Source organism: Centruroides vittatus, unplaced genomic scaffold (genome assembly GCF_030686945.1).
Source record: "Centruroides vittatus isolate TY-2023 unplaced genomic scaffold, ASM3068694v2 contig_696, whole genome shotgun sequence".
Lineage (NCBI taxonomy): Eukaryota > Metazoa > Arthropoda > Arachnida > Scorpiones > Buthidae > Centruroides > Centruroides vittatus.
Window position 1 is genome coordinate 25,160 of NW_027122440.1, and position 19,229 is coordinate 44,388.

A 19,229-nucleotide genomic window follows, 5' to 3' on the forward strand; every position below is an offset into this window, starting at 1 on the left:
GCAAAACGTCAGTTAGAGCTTATCATCTTCGAAAACAGAATTAACGTCCACGAGAAAACGATATCGTCCAGATTGAAAAACACTAGTCTAATTGATATAAAAGTAATCAAACAAATAAAGTTTTGGAATGTCTGCAGTTCAGGAAATTTGAAAAATTGACAGTTTTGGAATGTGGGCATTTTATGGGACTCCTGTAACCGGGGTGAGAAATAGGGCCGCTGCATTCTCTGCGTGACGTAAGTGGCGGCTAAAAGACATTGGTGTCAGGCCGTAAAATGTATACTAGTTTCAATCCATAGTGGATATTACTGAACTTAAAAGTCAGATTTGAAAGCCTTTTATTTATGATAATTCAAAAATTACATGTGGTATATTGGAAAAAGTAGAAGGTAAAAATTATGGATTATATATAAGGAGCGCGTTCCATGGGCACATAGCCTGCTTAGAACGCGAGTATTTACAAAGGAGTCACTTATTGAGGTGACTTATTATAAGAAGTAGGCTCAAGCCTTAACAAAGAAGATGTTAGGCACATGCCAAGGGCCTAAGTACAAGGAGTATGGCCTGACTTAGGTCGGCCAAATAGAAAGATGGACTACTTGTCCATTTACAGAGTGTAGTGAGGTGAGTACAGAGAAGTATCACGCGTTCCAAGGGCTCAAAGCCTGCCGTGAATACCAAGTCACACATTGCGGTGGTTGTGTAGCGCGTTCCAAGGGCTCTAAGCCAGCCATAGTTGTAGATGTTACAACAAGTCACAACTTAGGTGACTGACGGTGGTGTGGTACAGAGCAATCGCGTACAAAGATGGGCATATTATTACAAATTTGTTACCGCGTACAGATATAAAGTAAAGGTACAATACATGGGCTCTTTGCCAGCTAGTAGCGCGTACAATTTATTGTCGAGGGTTATTTTGTCTTGGGTTATCTTGGCTCTGTTGAGGGATGTTGATCTGTCTTCTCCCGCCTTCGAGGTGTCGGATGTAGATCTCACGGCTGTGTTTTATATTTTCGCTTACCATGAGTTTCTTCATCACCTTAGCATAGTTACGGTGAATCGCGAGGCGTCGTAGGGTGGCTTCATTGGCTGTGTCGTATCCTCCCAAGGCGCCCACGATGAATGCATCTATGAATGTATCGTACCCCCTTGATCTGAAGAAGTTTGCCAAGTCTCTGTATTTGTGAATCTTCTCGTCCCTGGCTCTGGTGAATGCGTCCGTACCGTTTTCGAATGGGGTAGCCACGTCTATAATTGTAGCAGACTTGGAGGCGTCGTTGATGATCACGAAGTCCGGTCTGCAGTTTTGGTCATATTCTGGTATCCTTTGGTTGATGTAGGTGCGGGCATTCCTTTTGTCCGTGGCGGTCACGAGTCGGTTGAGGATGCCGTTATGCCTTCGGGTGATTGCCACCATGTTAGATGGGCAGTGGCATAATACATGTGCCAAAGTTTCATTGGCGTGATTACATCTGCGGCATTTTTTCGTTAGGTTTCCAAACCTACGATGGCCTCTGAGTGGGACCACGCTGAGGCGTGCCCGGTGTACGAATCTCCAATCGGCGAATTGCGTGTACTTACCCTCACGCATGTAGTGATTACTTTCCCAATTGGAGGCTGTGATATTAAATGCCTTACCCTGGTCTGGTTTTCGAAGAAGGGACTGCAGGTGCTTGTGTCTTATTAGAGTGTTGAGAAGACGTGAGCAGGCATTCTTATTTATTAGGTTTCCCTGGTGTAGGAGGATAGGGCCATCTTCACCTGGGTGCCACTGGACTGGCATCCACTTCCAGAGGCGTCTGCTTGCGGCGCGCAGTCTGGTCCACGCAGAGCGAATGTCCTTGGAGCTGCCGCCAAATTCGTGTTCGGTTGAACCGTTGAGGTAAGTACAGCAATCTTCTGGCGTTGGGGTTCGACCGATCCTCTTCTTGACTACAGTAGTCAGGGCATTTATGGCCGTTTCTCGTACCTTATTGTCCCTGGAATTAAAAATACGAACAGCGTGGCATACTTGTGCCACATCTGCTAGTGTACTGCAAGGGAGGAGATTTGCCCCGCCTTGGCTATTGGCCATATACAATACCTCGTTGCTGGCTCGGTTTGGAAGATTGAGCCATCTTTTAACTTTGGTTTTAATTGACTTGTCCAGTTTGTCCATTGCTTTTTTCGGTGTGGTGCCCAGCGTTAGATGAAAGATGAGTCGTGGAATAAGGAACGTGTTGACAGCGTCTATGCGTTGCCATGGAGCCAACTTTGAATTATGTAATTTGTCTAGGTCGTTCAAGATAGAGTCTATAAGTTTGGGGCTAGTCCAACCAGTTGCAAAGCCTGTTGGCACACCTAGGTGACTGTATACCTCGCCAGGTCCTAGACTGGGGATATACTCACCTTGTATCCGAAAACGTTCCTTACTTGTGGTGTGGGCCTTACCATCTACTGATAGAGATGCACATTTTGCTGGGTTAAAGCGGACCCCTGCCCAGTTTGCCCAGGTTTCCATCTTCTGTAGTTGGTCTGCCAGGCCTTGTTCGGTATCTGAAATAAGAGTAACATCATCGGCATAGGCTAAGATGTTAAATTTGTTACCATATAGTTCGTAGCCATTGTTGAGATCCGAGGTCATCCTTATGCCTACTTCCAAGGCGATGTTGAAAAGGATGGGGCTGATAGGGCAGCCCTGACGCACCCCTGAGAGTATAGGGATCGGTGGAAGGTAGCCAGAGTTCGTCCTTACCCGGGTCGAGCCGCCAGTGTAGAGGGTTTTAATGATATCTATAGAGTTGTGGTGGAGACCAATCCACTCCAAACTCCTCCAGAGTGTTTCATGCGGGATTGACCCAAAAGCGTTGCAAAGGTCAAGCCAAGCAATATGGCATGATTTCCTTTGACGGCGGGCATCCTGGATAGTAGTTTGTAATATATAGTTGTGATCTTGGCACCCCTCGTAATGGACAAATCCCTTCTGTGCTGGTGACAAACGGTCATTCTGCTCACACCATTTCAGGAGCCTGTTCGCCAGGCAGGCAGTATATAATTTCCCGATCGTGCAAGACAGTGATATTGGCCGCCAGTTGCTGATGTCGTCTAGTGGACCTTTCTTATGTGCTAAGATAGTGGTGGACATACGCCATGCGTATGGAATATGGCCCGTGCGTCTTACGGCATTGAATATTGCTGCTATGATGTAGCCTTCTGGATCCATCCGCCTCCAGTGACTATACCGGAAGCCGTCTGGTCCTGGAGCAGTGTTCCTGCCGCGACGAAGACGGTCTGCTACTTCGCCCGGGGTGAAAGGTGACTCCAGTGGGTTGTTCCCAGAAGTTGGCGGTGGTAGGTTGTCCAACGGGGCAGGGGTCGTTGTTGCAGGAGTGGTACCTAAAACAGAGGTGAAGTGCTCTCTGATTAGTGATTCGTCGATGGTACAGTACCTGTTGTTTCCTCCTGTTATCGTAGAGAAGGCTCTCTTTTTATTGGCCCTATATAGCTTCTGTATTTCACTCGCATTCTGAGTGATGTCCTGGTGGTGGTTCGACTGCCGGTGACGATTGTTTGGACGCAGCTCGAGGTTGATTGGTCGGACTTTACACATATCATATAGGAGGTTTGTGAGGTCTCCTAAGATGTTTTCCAACATATCTTCGTCCATTGCAGAGTCAAACCTTTCCTTCCATGCAAGGACCCAGTGCGGTGTGGAATTATCTGATCTAGCTTCAGCGGGTGTTGCAATCTCTGGTTCAGCAGCTGGAGTGGTTGCTGGCTGTAGAGGGGAATTCGACCTGGAAGAGGTAAAAGAAAGCTGCGCATTGGGTGGCAGCTGAAGAGGTGTAAGCCTCACCTCCAGTCGTGGGAGGTTGTGGTTTTGAGGCTGGGGACTCGCAAGGACAGCGGCCGTAGGTCTAGTTGGGTAGGACAGTTCAGGCGTCAGTGTTGGTTGCTGAGGTTCCGTTGTTGCTGCCGGCGGATTCACATCTGGTGGTGGTAGGCAATTTGTTGGCAATGGTCGTAGTCGACTCGAACGAGTTAGATACCCTGGGGAAGGCGAATGGTGCTCTGGCTGGGCTGTCTCGCTGGGCTGGGCTCGTTGTATAGACTTGGTTGATCTTCTGGGCCTGGGAGGCGTTGTATTCGAAGAATTGGGAGATTCCGCTTCGTCTAGCGAGTCATCATTGCTTGCTTGGGACTGTGCAGCTCTGCGTCGCTTCTTAGTACTATACCTTTTCCTTGGCCTGGTCGGTATACAGAGTATTTTCCTGTCGGCCGGGATTGGAGGAGGTGGCGACATTGCTTCTATGCTGGCCTTGCAGGATTCAGCACGTACCTGATGAGCTTTAAGGTCTTTGAGCCGATCTTGGATTAGGCCACAGGCACGGCACTCAAACCTGAGCTTTGTGCCGTGTACGTGTTTGAGATGTTTTACAAGGCCTGCGTGGTCAGAGTAGTCCCTAGGAATAGGCAAGCAGAGTCTACACCCGTGCGGCGGGTGTAGCGGGACTAGAACGGTCACTTCCGGCAAGGCATCCATGACCAATGTGTAGCGATAGTGTGGAGAGGCAATCCATAGTGGATATTACTGAACTTAAAAGTCAGAGTACAGCCCAAAGTACTCCTTAGTGACTCATCAACCTACGACAAAAAGGAGAATGGAGAAGCCGTCTATTTTTTATCTCTCTCTCGTGGTATTTATTTCCGAGAGAATAGAGAGTTTGCGGCCGAAGTTCAAACGTTAAACTTTATGGCAAACAGAAGTACACGTTTGACGTTTGAACTCCAAGTAAACACGTTGTGCCACACGTTCACGTTACACACTGACTCGTGGGATATTGTTGAAAAATTTCGGAAATATTTAACAAAAACAATAGGAAAGTTACAATGCGTTTTTCCTGTTCTCATGACATACTTCTTTTGAGAGAAGTAGTGGCTGTAAATCCGTATGCTCATGAAAATCCGAATGCTGCTTGGAAAAATATATCTGATAATTTACAAACGTATTACGCTGTCGACGGTAGAAGATGCCATGAAAGGACAAATTTACTTCTACAGCATTATGACAAGGTATTAACTTTTGGGTAGTAGATGGCCATCTTGCTTCCCAGATAGAGAACCTATCTTAAATTATTATAACTAGATTATACTAAAACGGTTTTCCTTTCAGAATGATGAAGCCAGTTTGCAAAAATCTGGAACAGAAGAGGAATTTACAGGACGTAATCAACTTCTACAAGAAAAAAAAGTTAAAATATGAGGCCCAGATAAAAACTGAGAAATCAATACTACAAGCTATTGCTGGGCAGTAAGTCAGGGATGCAGCGATGGAATCTTTAAGCTCTTAACAGTGGAACAGTCAGACGTGGCGCTACCACTTAGTTGTGGAGAAGAAGCATGGAAAATTTTTTAAGAATTTTTCCACGCGTTTTTCTCGTTTCCGTTTAGGAAAAAAAATTTTAAACAGTTACATCCAGTAAAGAAAAAAACGTTCTTTATTGTCACATAATTTTTTATATATGAATTTTTTTCGCGGTAATTTTTCGCTAAAATTTTTTTTCAAATTTATATTAAATTCTTTTTTGATTTTCCATCCGTTACGATTTTTTCAAAACTTTTGAATTTATTTTCAATTTTATATAATTTTTTAGTTTTAGTCATTATAGTCATAACGATTTTTTCCAATCTGCGAATCAAATTGAAGAAAATGCAATTGACAGTTAACGAATTTTATCCACAACAATAGATGACGTAAGGTTGTTTTGTTTACAACTACGACGCCTGGCGGCCTTTCCCCCAGACTGAAATGTGGGTGAAGGTCGTCTCGTGTTCTACTTTCTGTAGAAGTGACATAATCATTGTAAATAAAAGAAAATTTCAGTATATCTTTTATTTAAAATTTTAAAATTCGTTGTTCAAATTTACACCGAAATATTAAAGCGGATTAAAATATTAGCATTTTTTAAATAAACTTACTTGACATATAATAGCCTAAATTTAAATAAATTAAACTTTAAGAAACAACAAAACAGTGAAAAAAATGTGGAAATATTTTTATATTCACCTTCAGATTTATTACATATGAGATCATCATTGACCAATATTTAATTTTGAAATCAATATTCATCATTGGCATGCATCAGAAAAAAAAAATGCATAACTTCCCTAAAACACACTTCACTGAGAGGGTCTGCTTCATTCTGAAAAAGCGAGCAGTCTACGTCAGCAATCCAATGTGTGACCTACTTTCTCTAACATAGTAAAACTAAGTAATTTACAGTACAACAATACACATGAACACTAACCATCATAATCAAATCAAATTGTTAAAGTATAAGTTTTTCTAAAAACCTCTAATCGGTCTTTGATGTAGTTCTACATTTTAGCACTAAATTGGTACACATGTCTAAATAACACGCTTATAAATACTAAAAAACAAATGTTTCGAAACTAAACTACATAATTATATGCACAAATAAATTAGTAGTCCAATAATACATACTTCCACTTATATCCAAGTATTATATCCAAAGATCAATTGCGAAAAAAAAATTAGTTTCAACTTTTCTTTCTGAATTTAGGACTAATTCACAGTAAACTTTACGCCTTAAAATATCCATTACAATCAACGCAAAATTTATCAATGCACGTAATAAAAATTTATCGCAGTGAACTTCAGAAAATAATGAAAAAATAGAAACACCAAACCACACTCCACGGAATCTGGCGCGAACTGATCATATACAATAGACAAAACGAAAATGCTCTTGTCCAATGTCATCGGGTGACAAAAAGTTTCTAAATAAACGCTAAAAGATTTAAAGAATTCTTCCACAAAAACCGATGAATTTAATTAATACACAATAACTAAATCTGTTTAATAAAGTTTAATAATTTACAATTATAATTATGCAAATTAGATATAAAAAAAATTATTGCGCAAAATCTCCCGTGAAACATCAGATGACTGTTATGTTACCTGGCTTTGAAGCTTTTCTAAAAGCAAAACACTAAAAATTTTATATAATTATTTTACTAATCCAGTCAAATTTAAGTAATATAAATTGTCTAAATCTGTTTAATAAAGATTAGTAATGTACTATCACTAATATGCAAATTAGATATGACAAAGATCACTGTAAGAAATATGCCGCCAAGTTGATCACGTGACCGAAAGCTAACACCAAGAAATATGAAGAAATATGTTTAAAATTTAATTTTTCAGCTTACATTAACTGTACAATAAATGAGTATTTCTTCGAAAGAAGTCGATATACACGAATAAATAATAATTATTTAATAATGCTTTTATCCATTTTAAGTTGATATTGTAAAAATTAAGCAATTTAATCTGTGTGACTTTTATAATTTAGAATTTCCGAGTATTTTACTGTGAAATTCAATTTAGTAAACAGAAACAAACTTAGGCTATTAAGTATAAACAGCACAATACAATAATTTATACGTAAGTTGAGTGTAAAGACAGAAAAAAACGAATTATATCAAAGATGGAACAAACAAGCTTACATCCCCAGAACAGAGCTTATAATTCCATGTTATTTTCAGCCTGTTCCTACTTGGACTGTTTTATGTTGGTAATAAGTTAATATTTTAAGATGTTCTTAGTGAAGAAAGATAAAAGTATCGAAATATAATATTCACACACACAAAAATATTTATGTATGTCGATATTAGAAATTTGAAATGAATTATAAAATGTCCTGGATTGACATATTGTGTGATTGTTTCTTCTGTCTTATTTTGTTTTTCTACGTGAAAGTAAGATATCTTTTAGAACTATTGATAATATAAACATTTTGTTTCCTTATATATTACTTTTAATTACAGCTGCAAAGTTTAACAGTTGGAGCATGTGACAAAGTATTACTATATCCATTTTTACTTTATTTGAAATACACTTGAGACCCATGACAATATATATTAACCTACTCTAAGTATTATTATTTTATTTAAAAGTCATTTTAAACGTTATTATTACATCAAATAATGAAATAAAATGTTCTAAGTATAAGGGTAAGAGGTAGGGGAAAGACCCGATGCATGGGGAAAAAATGTGTTTTTATCAAAAATATAATAAAATTTACTTATACAGTAGAGCGTCGATAAGTGGAACGTCGGTAAGTGGAATAGCCGTAAAGTGGAACGATTTTCAGTCGGACTGTGTCGTGCTGAATCGAATGTTTTTGATACTAAATTTACTTCTAAAGTATAATTTTCATGTTTTTTACATTCTTTAATATATTTATTTTGTTTGTACAAAATGCAAAAATAATTTTTAACGATACGATAGCCTTGATGATTATTATAAAAATTTTCGTTAGGCTTAAAATCGACGAAATTGAACACGAAGCGACACGCAACGGAAAAAAATTCAACAGGAAGCGATACGCAACGGAGAAAAATTTGAACATCGGACAGGTTTATGTATTTTTTCGTACAAAGTCGGAAACTGGAACAAATCATTAACTGGAAGGACCCCAGTCACCAATTGGTTCCACTTATCGACGCTCTACTGTATTTACTTAAAATATCGACAATTTTCTTCTGGAGAAATGTTTTTTGATAAAATAAATTATCTATATGAATAAAACTTTCAATAATACATTAGTTACAATGACTGACTATCCTTTATTATCCTTTCTGCAGTAGGTCTTATTTATTAAACATAGTTTCCTAGATTATAGCATAATAATGTGTATAAAAACTAATAATTCTGTTAATTTCTAAATGCAGATATTTTCAAATAAAAAACATACTGCACCCTCTGTATATTTAACGTCAGTTATTTGCAGTTGAATTTTTCTAAATAAACCTGTTTAATCCATAATTTATTTGACAAGAAGAAATTGTTTATGACCTGTATCCTATATATTTAATGTTTTTCTCGTGATATTATTTCAAATATCGAAAAAAATATACATTTATAATTTCGACATACATAAATACTTTTATGTGTGAATGTTATATTTCGATACTTTTATCTTTCTTCACTAAGAACATCTTAAAATATTAACTTTTTACCAACATAAAACAGTCCAAGTAGGAACAGGCTAAAAATAACAACGAATTATAAGCTCTGTTCTGGGAATGTAAGCTTGTTTGTTCCATCTTTGATATAATTCGTTTTTTTCTGTCTTTATACTCAACTTACGTATAAATTATTGTATTGTGCTGTTTATACTTAATAGCCTAAGTTTGTTTCTGTTTACTAAATTGAATTTCACAGTAAAATACTCAAAAACTCTAAATTATAAAAGTCACACAGATTAAATTGCTTAATTTTTACAATATCAACTTAAAATGGATAAAAGCATTATTAAATAATTATTATTTATTCGTGTATATCGACTTCTTTCGAAGAAATACTCATTTATTGTACGGTAAATGTAAGCTGAAAAATTAAATTTTAAGCATATTTCTTTATATTTCTTGGTGAACACATGGCCAAAAGCTACTTTTATTTTCGCTGGAGATTTCCTAGTCATCTATCTGATATCTAATTTGCATATTTGTAATAATATTTGTGATAATCTCTATTAAACAAATCTAGACATTTTATATTATTTAAATTTGACTGGATTAGTTAAATAATTATCTAAAATTTTCAGTGTTTAGTGGGAAAGCTTCAATCGCTTTTGACGTCGTAAGTTTTCCCATGAAGTATAGTTGGCGGGAGAATTTGCACAGTGATCTTTTTTATATCTAATTTGCATAATTATAGTGGTAAATTATTAATCTTTATTAAACAGATTTAGTATTGTGTATTAATTAAATTCATCGGGTTTCATGAAAGAATTTTTTAAAACTTTTAGCGTTTATTTAAAAACTTTTTTGTCGTGTGATGAAGTTTTTCACAGGAGCATCCTATATGAATCATTTAGAGCCAAATTTTGTAGAGTGCGGTTTGGTGTTTGTATTTTCTCATTATCTTTTGAAGTTCACTGCGATAAATGTTTATTACGTAGATCCATACATTTGGCGTTGATTTTAATGGATATTTTAAGGCGTAAAGTTTACTGTGAATTAGTTCTAGATTCAGAAAGAACAGTTAAAATAATTTAGGTTCTCGCTAATTGTCGAAAAAAAAATATCTTTGGATATAGTACTTGGATATAAGTAAAAGTATGTATTATTAGACTACTAATTTATTTGTGCATATAATTATGTAGTTCTAGTTTCGAAACATTTGTGCTTTTTAGTGTTTATAAGCGTGTTATTTAGACGTCTACCAATTTAGTGCTAAAACGTAGAACTACATCAAAGAAGAATACAAAGTTCAATTAGCAAGTAGTCTCTTTATTAGCAAATTAATTTGTTGGTAATGTTTTTTACATTCTAAGTGTAATTAAATAAAACTAAATGGATGTGAATATAGAAAGTAGAATATGGCAAGACTAATTGATAAAAGTATTATTACGTATTACTCAATTAGAAAATGTTAGAAAAATTTATTCTTTAAGAATTTTGATTTGATAATTATTGCCTAGTGTTGATATCGAAAATATTTTTCAGTTATATTTAAAATCACAGTTCCAAATTCTGTAAAATTCAGCTTGATATAATAATATATCATTCGAATATTAGTGGCGCTTAAATATTTATAGGATTAATTAAAGATTTCAAATTTTGTTTGACAAAACTGAGGAAGACAAAAGTATCGATAGTTGCATAATGAACTGAATTTAAGTAAATTAGTTGACTTTGTATGTTTCAATGTAGTTTTTTATAATATTACAATATACGAACTTTCGATTTTGTAAATTGTATTATACTAAAAAATAAAGTTTTTCGTTATTCTCTTACTTAATGATGTATTTGTAATGTTTCTGAAAACTAAATAATACTTATTAAATTGAAATCCAAGCTGTACAATGTACTATGAATTTTAGGAAGTCCGTTTTACTATAAATTATTACGTTATACTCTAGTGTTGATTTTACAAAGAGTAGGTCAGACAAGGACTGTTAGACTAATGACGTAGGCTGTTTACATTTTCGGGTTGTATAAGTGTTCTCGCGATAGCGTCATTTACAGAAGTCACACCTACTTTTTTCTGACGCGAGCCAATTAGGAATATTGATTTTTTTAAGCAATCAGATGATAACGGGAAATTTAAATACGATTTATGTCGATAGATGGCCGTCTAAAATTTCATATTTGTTTTAATTTTCTCTCTTTTATTGTAATTTCTCGAGAAGTAAAGGATATTCCAAAACAAAGTTGGAGAACCCAACTATTTGTGAAAATTTTACGACTTCACGAAATGGTCCAGGTATTTTATAAAAATTTTTTTACGAGTATAGTCGTCCCTCACCACTGCCACTCGATCGCCTTGGACGACTATTTTCGTCCCTCACTGTTAAGAGGTTAAGAGCATCATCTCCTGAGTTTCCATCTGGTAAATATAAAAACTTATAAAATCTTTATAATATATTTACTGAAAGAATTGTATAATAATTATACGTTTCTAAAGGTATATTATTTTTTGATGAAGAACCAATTTCTGAAAAAAAAACAAAAACAAAACTTTTTTGCCTGATACTTACAAAGCAAAAAAAAACCAACAGATTCAGTTGAAACAAGAAGAATTAAATTTAAATAAAGAACAATTGCAGGTAAAGTTGAAAAGACAGAAACTAAAACAATAAGTATTAGATATGAAAAAAAAATTGACGTTGAGAAAAAAGAGAGAGAAGGAAGACTGGAGCAGGATGGAGAGGAAAGCAGATTGCTATTAGAATTACACTGGAGCATCGATTATCCGAATAAATTGCGGCCTGGAATTGTTTGAAAAATAATCGCTTTTTCGGATAACCGATTATGTACGAAAAAATATATTAACCTATCCCATGTTGAAATTCGTTCAAATCCTGGCACGTCCTTATGTACTCTCTCACGGTCGCGCCAGTGTTGCCAGCTAAAACACGCACACGAACAAAAGTAATATTGAAGTAGCTCAAGACATCGCCAAAGATTTTAGCGCCACAGCACTAGCTGAAATTTAAATGTGCCGACTGGAAAGCTTTTGCTTAATTGACATTTCAGTTCATCAATGTTCGGATACACGATGCTTTACTGTACTTATAAAAAACTTTGAATAAAAATTACGTTTTTATAAAAGTGAAAAAATTCTTTATTTATTTATTGATTACATTCTAAGTATTTGTCAAATTTGGAAGGTAAACAATTAAAATAATCTGATGTTGCACTACTGTATAAGCAAGTGTGAGAGTTTGTAAGTAGTGCACCAACAATATACTTTACAAACAGGCTGAAGATACAATTTTAATTTTTTTTTTTTAAATCTAGAAAAGCAAATATTTTAATTATTTACCCAAATACCCATTCCACACACTCTCTTACTGAACTCATCCTGGAATTAAATATTTGTTACTCAGATGTTAAGTTAGCACCTCGGAATGGTGTAATAAGTTGTTGACACAGAGGATAACTGGAATCTCCATATAAAAACAAATTGGGTCCCGTTCTCAGAACAAGGAATCTCTGCCAACTACTCTAACAAATTAGATTTTCTTAACATTCCAATGTTGTGACGTCTTCTTTCTATTGGTCCAAATAAATTAGCAATCATACCATCAGGCGTAACCACTGATTTAAATTTGAATGTGTACGTTTATGGACACTGAATACCACCCTTTGACGTGTTTTTGGGTCGACAAATAGTGCTCGTTCCATCTATCAACCCCCAACAATTTGTCAAAGGAGCACCTTTTGCTATTTTACTTGACTGAATAATTTAATTGAATTTGATGAACTAGTAAAAGTCTTTTTAACCCGAAAAAATCTTTAACGGTAGACTATCCCACAGCTCTTACAGGTTGTGAACTCCTTTATTGTTTTTCTACAGATGCATTTCGGGCCACTGTTTCCTTCCTGGTCCCTCTCCAGTGCTACAAAATAAATTAATTTTCTTAACCAAATAACGCGAGTAGGTGACATTGTAAAAAACACTTTAAAACTATCTCACTATACCCCAAGTTCTCCTTATATTTCTTAACACTTTTACGGTACTTCTGGGTTCCATTTATATTATTCTCCAAACACCCGCAGTTGTTTCTCTTTTTTCTGCCAGCGTATTACATTGATGCTACATTAGTAATAATAAAACGTATAATACTCAGTAATATTTTTTAAAAACCGACTAATTTTAACATAATACTCTTTATAATATTTTAGGCAATTATACATACGTACAAGTTTTCTTTCTTTAAAAGAATTCAACTTTTAAAATACACTTCATTCTTCAAAAGGAACACCACAACGTATATTATACACAGTTATGGTGTTGCTTATGAAGAATGGAGTGTATTGTAAAGGTTGAATTCTTTTAAAGAAAGGAAACTTGTACGCATCTTTACTTTCTGAATTAAAATCAACTATTTTTTACAATATTATTCATAAATGCTAAATAACCATTATTTTAATAAAATACATCATAATTTTAATACCAAACACAAAAAAATGAAGAAGTTTAAGCTGATCTTATACTCACCATGTTAGACGTAGCAAACGCCATTGTCAACCTCATAGACTTTGCCAGATGGCGGCGCTCGAACTCCGACGTTCACGTTCTTGCGATCAAAACATCGGCCATAACGTCTCTAATACCCCACTAAAAGTCTTTAAGCTTTTCTAAAATAGGAAAAACGAAGGAAGAAATAGTGTGGAAATGGCTGTTGGATAGAAAGTACAAAAAGACATGAAAAGAAACAGTGATAGATTGATGAATATAGAAGTAGTAATAAAAACAGATATAGGAAATATGGTATCATGTAATGTCTTCTACGTGCAGTAAGTAGAAGGGGATAAAAATGATTTTAACGAAAGTTTACAAGAAATGTTGCAGAAAGCGGAAAGAGCAGAAATCATTATGTTCAGAGCTAACTTAATTAATATCGAATTTATTATTACAAAAATTTTAATAGAATATTTTGATTTGTTTGTTTTGAAAGAGCTTTTTACATTTGTTACGAAATATTTTATTCGTCATGATTTAGTAATGTTTTAAGTCTATTCACTAATAAATATATTTGATACGCATACATAATACAAAATCATATATAAATCACACTATATAATATAATATAATTGTTTTCAATTCTAATTAAACAATTTAAATCTAAATTTCCCAATTGAAAAGTATAAAAATATTCAGAATTAATTAGCTAAATTCATAATAAAAATTTACTTTATACTATTTCATATCCCAAATGATCCAATTTAAGGTATTGTTAAATTTGAAAAAAATTGCACAGAACAATGGACAAATATTGTTCGATAGTTTGTTCTATCTTCGCAAAATAAACTAGAAGTCAGGAATTTTTTGTTGTATGTTCATGAAGGAATCCGGGGCCACTTGGGATTAGGAAAACAGCAACACAAACAAAAAGGGAAAACCCAAATGCTTCAATGTACTGGCACCCTGGTTTAACACTGCTTAATTAACAACAAAATAAAAGTTAATTAGTGTAATTAGGAAATTTTCTCTACGTTATTAGTTAATCATTTGCGACTTTGGCTTGAGTGGTCTCATGTTATTTCTATTAGTCAGGGTGCTAATGTTGCAAACAGAGGTGTTGGTTACAATTTATTTCTTTATCTTGGAATTTTGCAATTAGTTTTGACTAAGAAACGTAATAAATTATACGTTGGATTCATTGATTTGTCAAGGGCGTTTGATACAATAGATCATGATATTTTATGGTCGAAGCTTTCTCGGATAGGTATTTCTTCTTCATTTATTAATCTTATAAGACAATTGTTTTCTAATACCGCCTTTGAAATTGAAGTTAATCGTTGTGTTTCTGAAGTGTATTTAATCGCAATTTTTTCGCGATATCTCAAACACACGCGGAACTTTCGAACAAATTTACGCTTAACAATAATCACCAACAATAGAAAAAGCCAACAATACATTCTAACAAATCGTTACGTATTGTTAGAATATATTGTTTAGAACGTGTGACGTAGTACGATCCAGTCAAGGCCGTAATACTACTTAAGTGACGTCATATGCTGGGGCCGTGTTAGTTTATTACGTACTCCATTTACATTTTATCCTTTTTTTTTGTAAAAAAAGGGCCCTTTCCGCCCGGTGGGCACTAAGAGGGCCTCTTATAGCAAGCCCATTATGGGTTCGGCCAGGCCCACAATGGGGCGGCCGGGTGGTGAGGGACGGGGACCGACATATCCAGACGGACCACCCCCCGAAAAATTCCTGGGGATTTTTCGACCCGTCCGGATTCGATCCCGGGTCCCCCAGGGCGGCAGGCTGCTAACCTTGACCGCTCGGCCATCCGACCGCTTACATTTTATTCTAGAGGTATATCTCTTAATACACCATATGTTATTGTAATTGTATATAAATTGTTCAATTCAATAATTTAACATTTTTCAATCATAATTATTTAAATAGGTGTTTAAAAAATTATAAAAAAATTATCAATTCGTGCTTATATGTTAAATTTTATTAAAAGTTTAAACTAAATAAATAAAACAATTTTAGTTACAGAATATTTTACATGTTTATTATTTACAAAGCTGTTTATAATCAATATTAACGTTACTTTTTAAATGTCATTAACTTTCTAACCGGTTTCCTTTCTTTTAATTTATCATTTCTAATTTTGCAATAATTATTAATTAATATGTTGGACATTATTTTGACACAACATTTCATCAATTGAATTCTATCTTTCTTACAACTGCAAATATTATTTTGAAAATAAAATACATTATTTTCAACTAATTTATTCATTACTAAACTTACTAAAGCTTTTTTCCATTTTTTAGTGCCAAAAATTCACATTCATAATCATTCAGAATGGTCTGAAATATCTGAAAGGTATTTATGCATATTACGACAACAAATTCTTGTGGCCATTTAAGACCACCTCTGTCAATTATCTTCAGATATTTTGCCAAATCATCATCTGTGCATTCATATTCTAGTGGATAATCACATGCTAGTAATGATTTACATTGTTTACAAGAAGTTTTCTTAATTACTGAATATGCAACATATCCTGCAGTGTAAATAAGAACTGACATGTTCTGTTCTGTGATAATAAAATCATCAGATCTTTCAAATGCTTCTTCAACATCAAAATTAAATTTAACCAACTCTGCACTATTAGCACAAGATTCAAAAATGCTTTAATTTGAAAATTCCCAATTTTGGATGATTTCATATTTAGCAGGCTTATTAATTTCAGTTTTCTTTTTGATTTAATAACTTCAGAAACAGAAATATGATAATTACTTCCCGACATCTGTCTATACTGTCCAAAGCGAGCTTCCAGCATATCTGTTTGAAATTTACCCAATAACACATAATGTGCTCCAAGTTCATTTAATATAAACTCTATAAGTTCATACATTGCTTTAATTGTATGCTCTAATGCTTTTTGAGTTTCTACTGTTAATTTCCCATGTCGATTACTGGGCATTTGAGCAACCCGATGATTATAATTATGTCCATATTTGGAGCCATTTAAACATGTCTTTTAAAAATAGAACTTTAAAATCTGAAGTATCTGTTATTGGTTCAGAAAATTTGTCTTTTAAAATTTTTCCTTTATGTGGATGTTTAACATTTACTATTTTCCACCATTTGGAGATTATATCTAGAAAGTAAGAAGTTTCCATACTGTTTTGTATTTGCTGTTTGATTCTCAAAGCAGCTATATTTTTTTCATCAAATATACTGCAAGCTAGTGCTACATTCTGTCTCTCTAACTTTGATGGATAAAGCACCTTCTTAGATAATTTTGGAGCTAATTTAACAGTACTACTTTCTTCTTGAAAATGTATTGTTTTTAGGCACTGCAAATTAGCAAAACATATGTCAGGAGGTGAATTATTATAATCAAATAAAACAGAATTTTGTAATGTAGGGAAAACAAATGTTTGCCTATTGTCATGCTGGTTTAACCAGTTGTTTCTGATACATTTTAATAAATGTACTGAATCAAATAATAAAAATATTTTGTCTAATGGTGAATATGGATTCTGAATATTTGTTGTTAACAAACCATTACAAAATTTTTCAAACATTACACGATTAATTCTATTATTATCAGATATAATTGTTATCACTTTGTATCCACATTCATTTAACAATTTTAACACACTACATGTCATTTCATGTAATTTTATGCCAGTTAAATTTTTAACGGGGAATAATGCAACTACATCTTTGTTTTTGGAAAATACTGAAGATATCATAAAAACTTGCATTGTAGTTGCCTCGGTGTTTTCAATATTTTTTGACATGCCTTCGATTCGACCACCTTTGTACAGTAATTTGGGTTTGACATAAATCTCATCCGATAATAAATTCACAATGCATTCTTCCTTATTTAAAATTTTAGATTTTTCAAGCAGGTAAGTAATATGTGAATTACTTATTCCGGATTGATAATGACCTAAATCCATTACCATTTTTTTAAGATAAACAGGATGTGGCAGTATCAATATTGAGATATTTCGAATTAGTCTGTATGCAGCAGGATATGTGAAAAGAAACTTAGAAAACATCAGTGTTTCTGATGAGTATTTTGGCACTTTCATTGTAAGAAGATTTATTTGTTCATAAATAAAACTTAATTTCATTTAAAGACTGTGATTTGGATCAGTTTCTAAACATTTGGTAATCAAATTGCATGCATATTTAAATTTATCACTTATATCTGACTTATATGAATTCAAATGACTTATTAAACAATCAAACTTGCTCCATAGATCACATTTCATGCTATCACTTAATATCCCCTTAAATTTTGATAGAGCAATCGAAATTTCATTTTGCCATATTTCAACAGATAAATTTTCCATAACTTTGATCCCAATAATAATTTTTGGACATTGTGTAACATCTATTTTTAAAAAAGAAATATATTGTAATGAATCCATTTCAGATGGTATTGTAATCCAATCTTCGGGAATTCTTTTCCTTCCAATGTTTTCTAACTCCTTAAAATTAATCTTATCTGTGGATAACCAATTTTTATACTTTTTTTGTTCTCTTTCAAGCAATTCAGTTGATCTTTCTTCTGAATTGCGTCTTTTTGTTAGAAGTATAGTAGATAAGTATGATGGCTGATTTGGAAATTTTGTAGGAAATGCATCCTTTTTTAGACTAGGATGTTTACGTCAGATAGTAAGAACAGTACCATCATCACGCACTGCGCTATCTTCTCTAATAATAAACTGTTCATCAAAATGATGTATGTAAACTACAGAATTAGTACTTGGTTCAAAATCTTTTCTATGTATTGCTTTAATCCATTGTTTACATCGAACAGGATCTTTGGGAAAACTGAAAACATTAGTGTATTCCTTCTGTGTACCATAATTAGACGTACAACCAGACACACAACATTTTCGTGGCATCTAAAATTAAAGAAAATAATTTAAATTGCTATTTATAAATATACGTATAAAAATAATCTGAAAAAGTATAAAGTTTTAGTTTTAAATACATAAAATATATAGTACATTTGTATGCAAGGTATACAGTATATATGCATCTTATGTTAGAAACTGGTCTTTGTTTAAAAAATGTTAAATAAATTTAAATGTAATCAATCTGAATTGTCTCTATTGTATACGTTCTTGCATTATGGACATATGTACAGTAATCAATTACATTTCTATATATAGATGTACACAGTGGCGTGCCGTGACATTTGATGATAGGGAAACTGTGTTTCTGTAAGGAGCCGACTTTCAGGGCAATCAATTAATTGCGCGTCAGGGCCCGTTCGTATTCGTTTGTTCGATAAGCCAGTAAAAACCGTATACTTCTTTAAATGTATTTTTAATAGATTATCTGATGTACTTAATAAATAAAAAAGTTCAATATAATTACCTCCGTTATTAGATTCAATAAATTCCCTATGCCTTCTAAATGCCAATTCTTGCTTTGAGAAAAAACATATAACATCTATTAATTTAGATATATCTATTAATCGTAATTATCTCGTTATAATTTTCAATGTTTATTTTATATTGTCTACCAATGTTAAATTCTATTCCGCTTTGATTTCCAAATTGCTTCAATTTTACGAAAGAATCGTCATTCGCCATAAATTTTATCGTCAAAATTTCGAAATTTTTTGTCGACGTATTTATATTTAATTTAGGCATTGGTCTTTCTCTTTTAATAATGTTTTCTTTTTCATTATATGGTCTTGAGCCAAAAC

General features: G+C 33.9%; 1 protein-coding gene across 1 annotated transcript; it reads right to left on the reverse strand.

The window, feature by feature from the left end:
- Nucleotides 1-898: 898 nt before the first annotated feature.
- Nucleotides 899-4,522, reverse strand: LOC136980380 (uncharacterized). Its single transcript, XM_067276481.1, has one exon. It carries the CDS (start codon nt 4,520-4,522, stop codon nt 899-901), a length of 3,624 nt encoding a protein of 1,207 aa, XP_067132582.1.
- Nucleotides 4,523-19,229: the final 14,707 nt, after the last annotated feature.

What these genes read in the sequence shown, in the direction of transcription:
- LOC136980380 (XM_067276481.1), bottom strand. Translation starts at nt 4,522, where the DNA reads ATGGATGCCTTGCCGGAAGTGACCGTTCTAGTCCCGCTACACCCGCCG.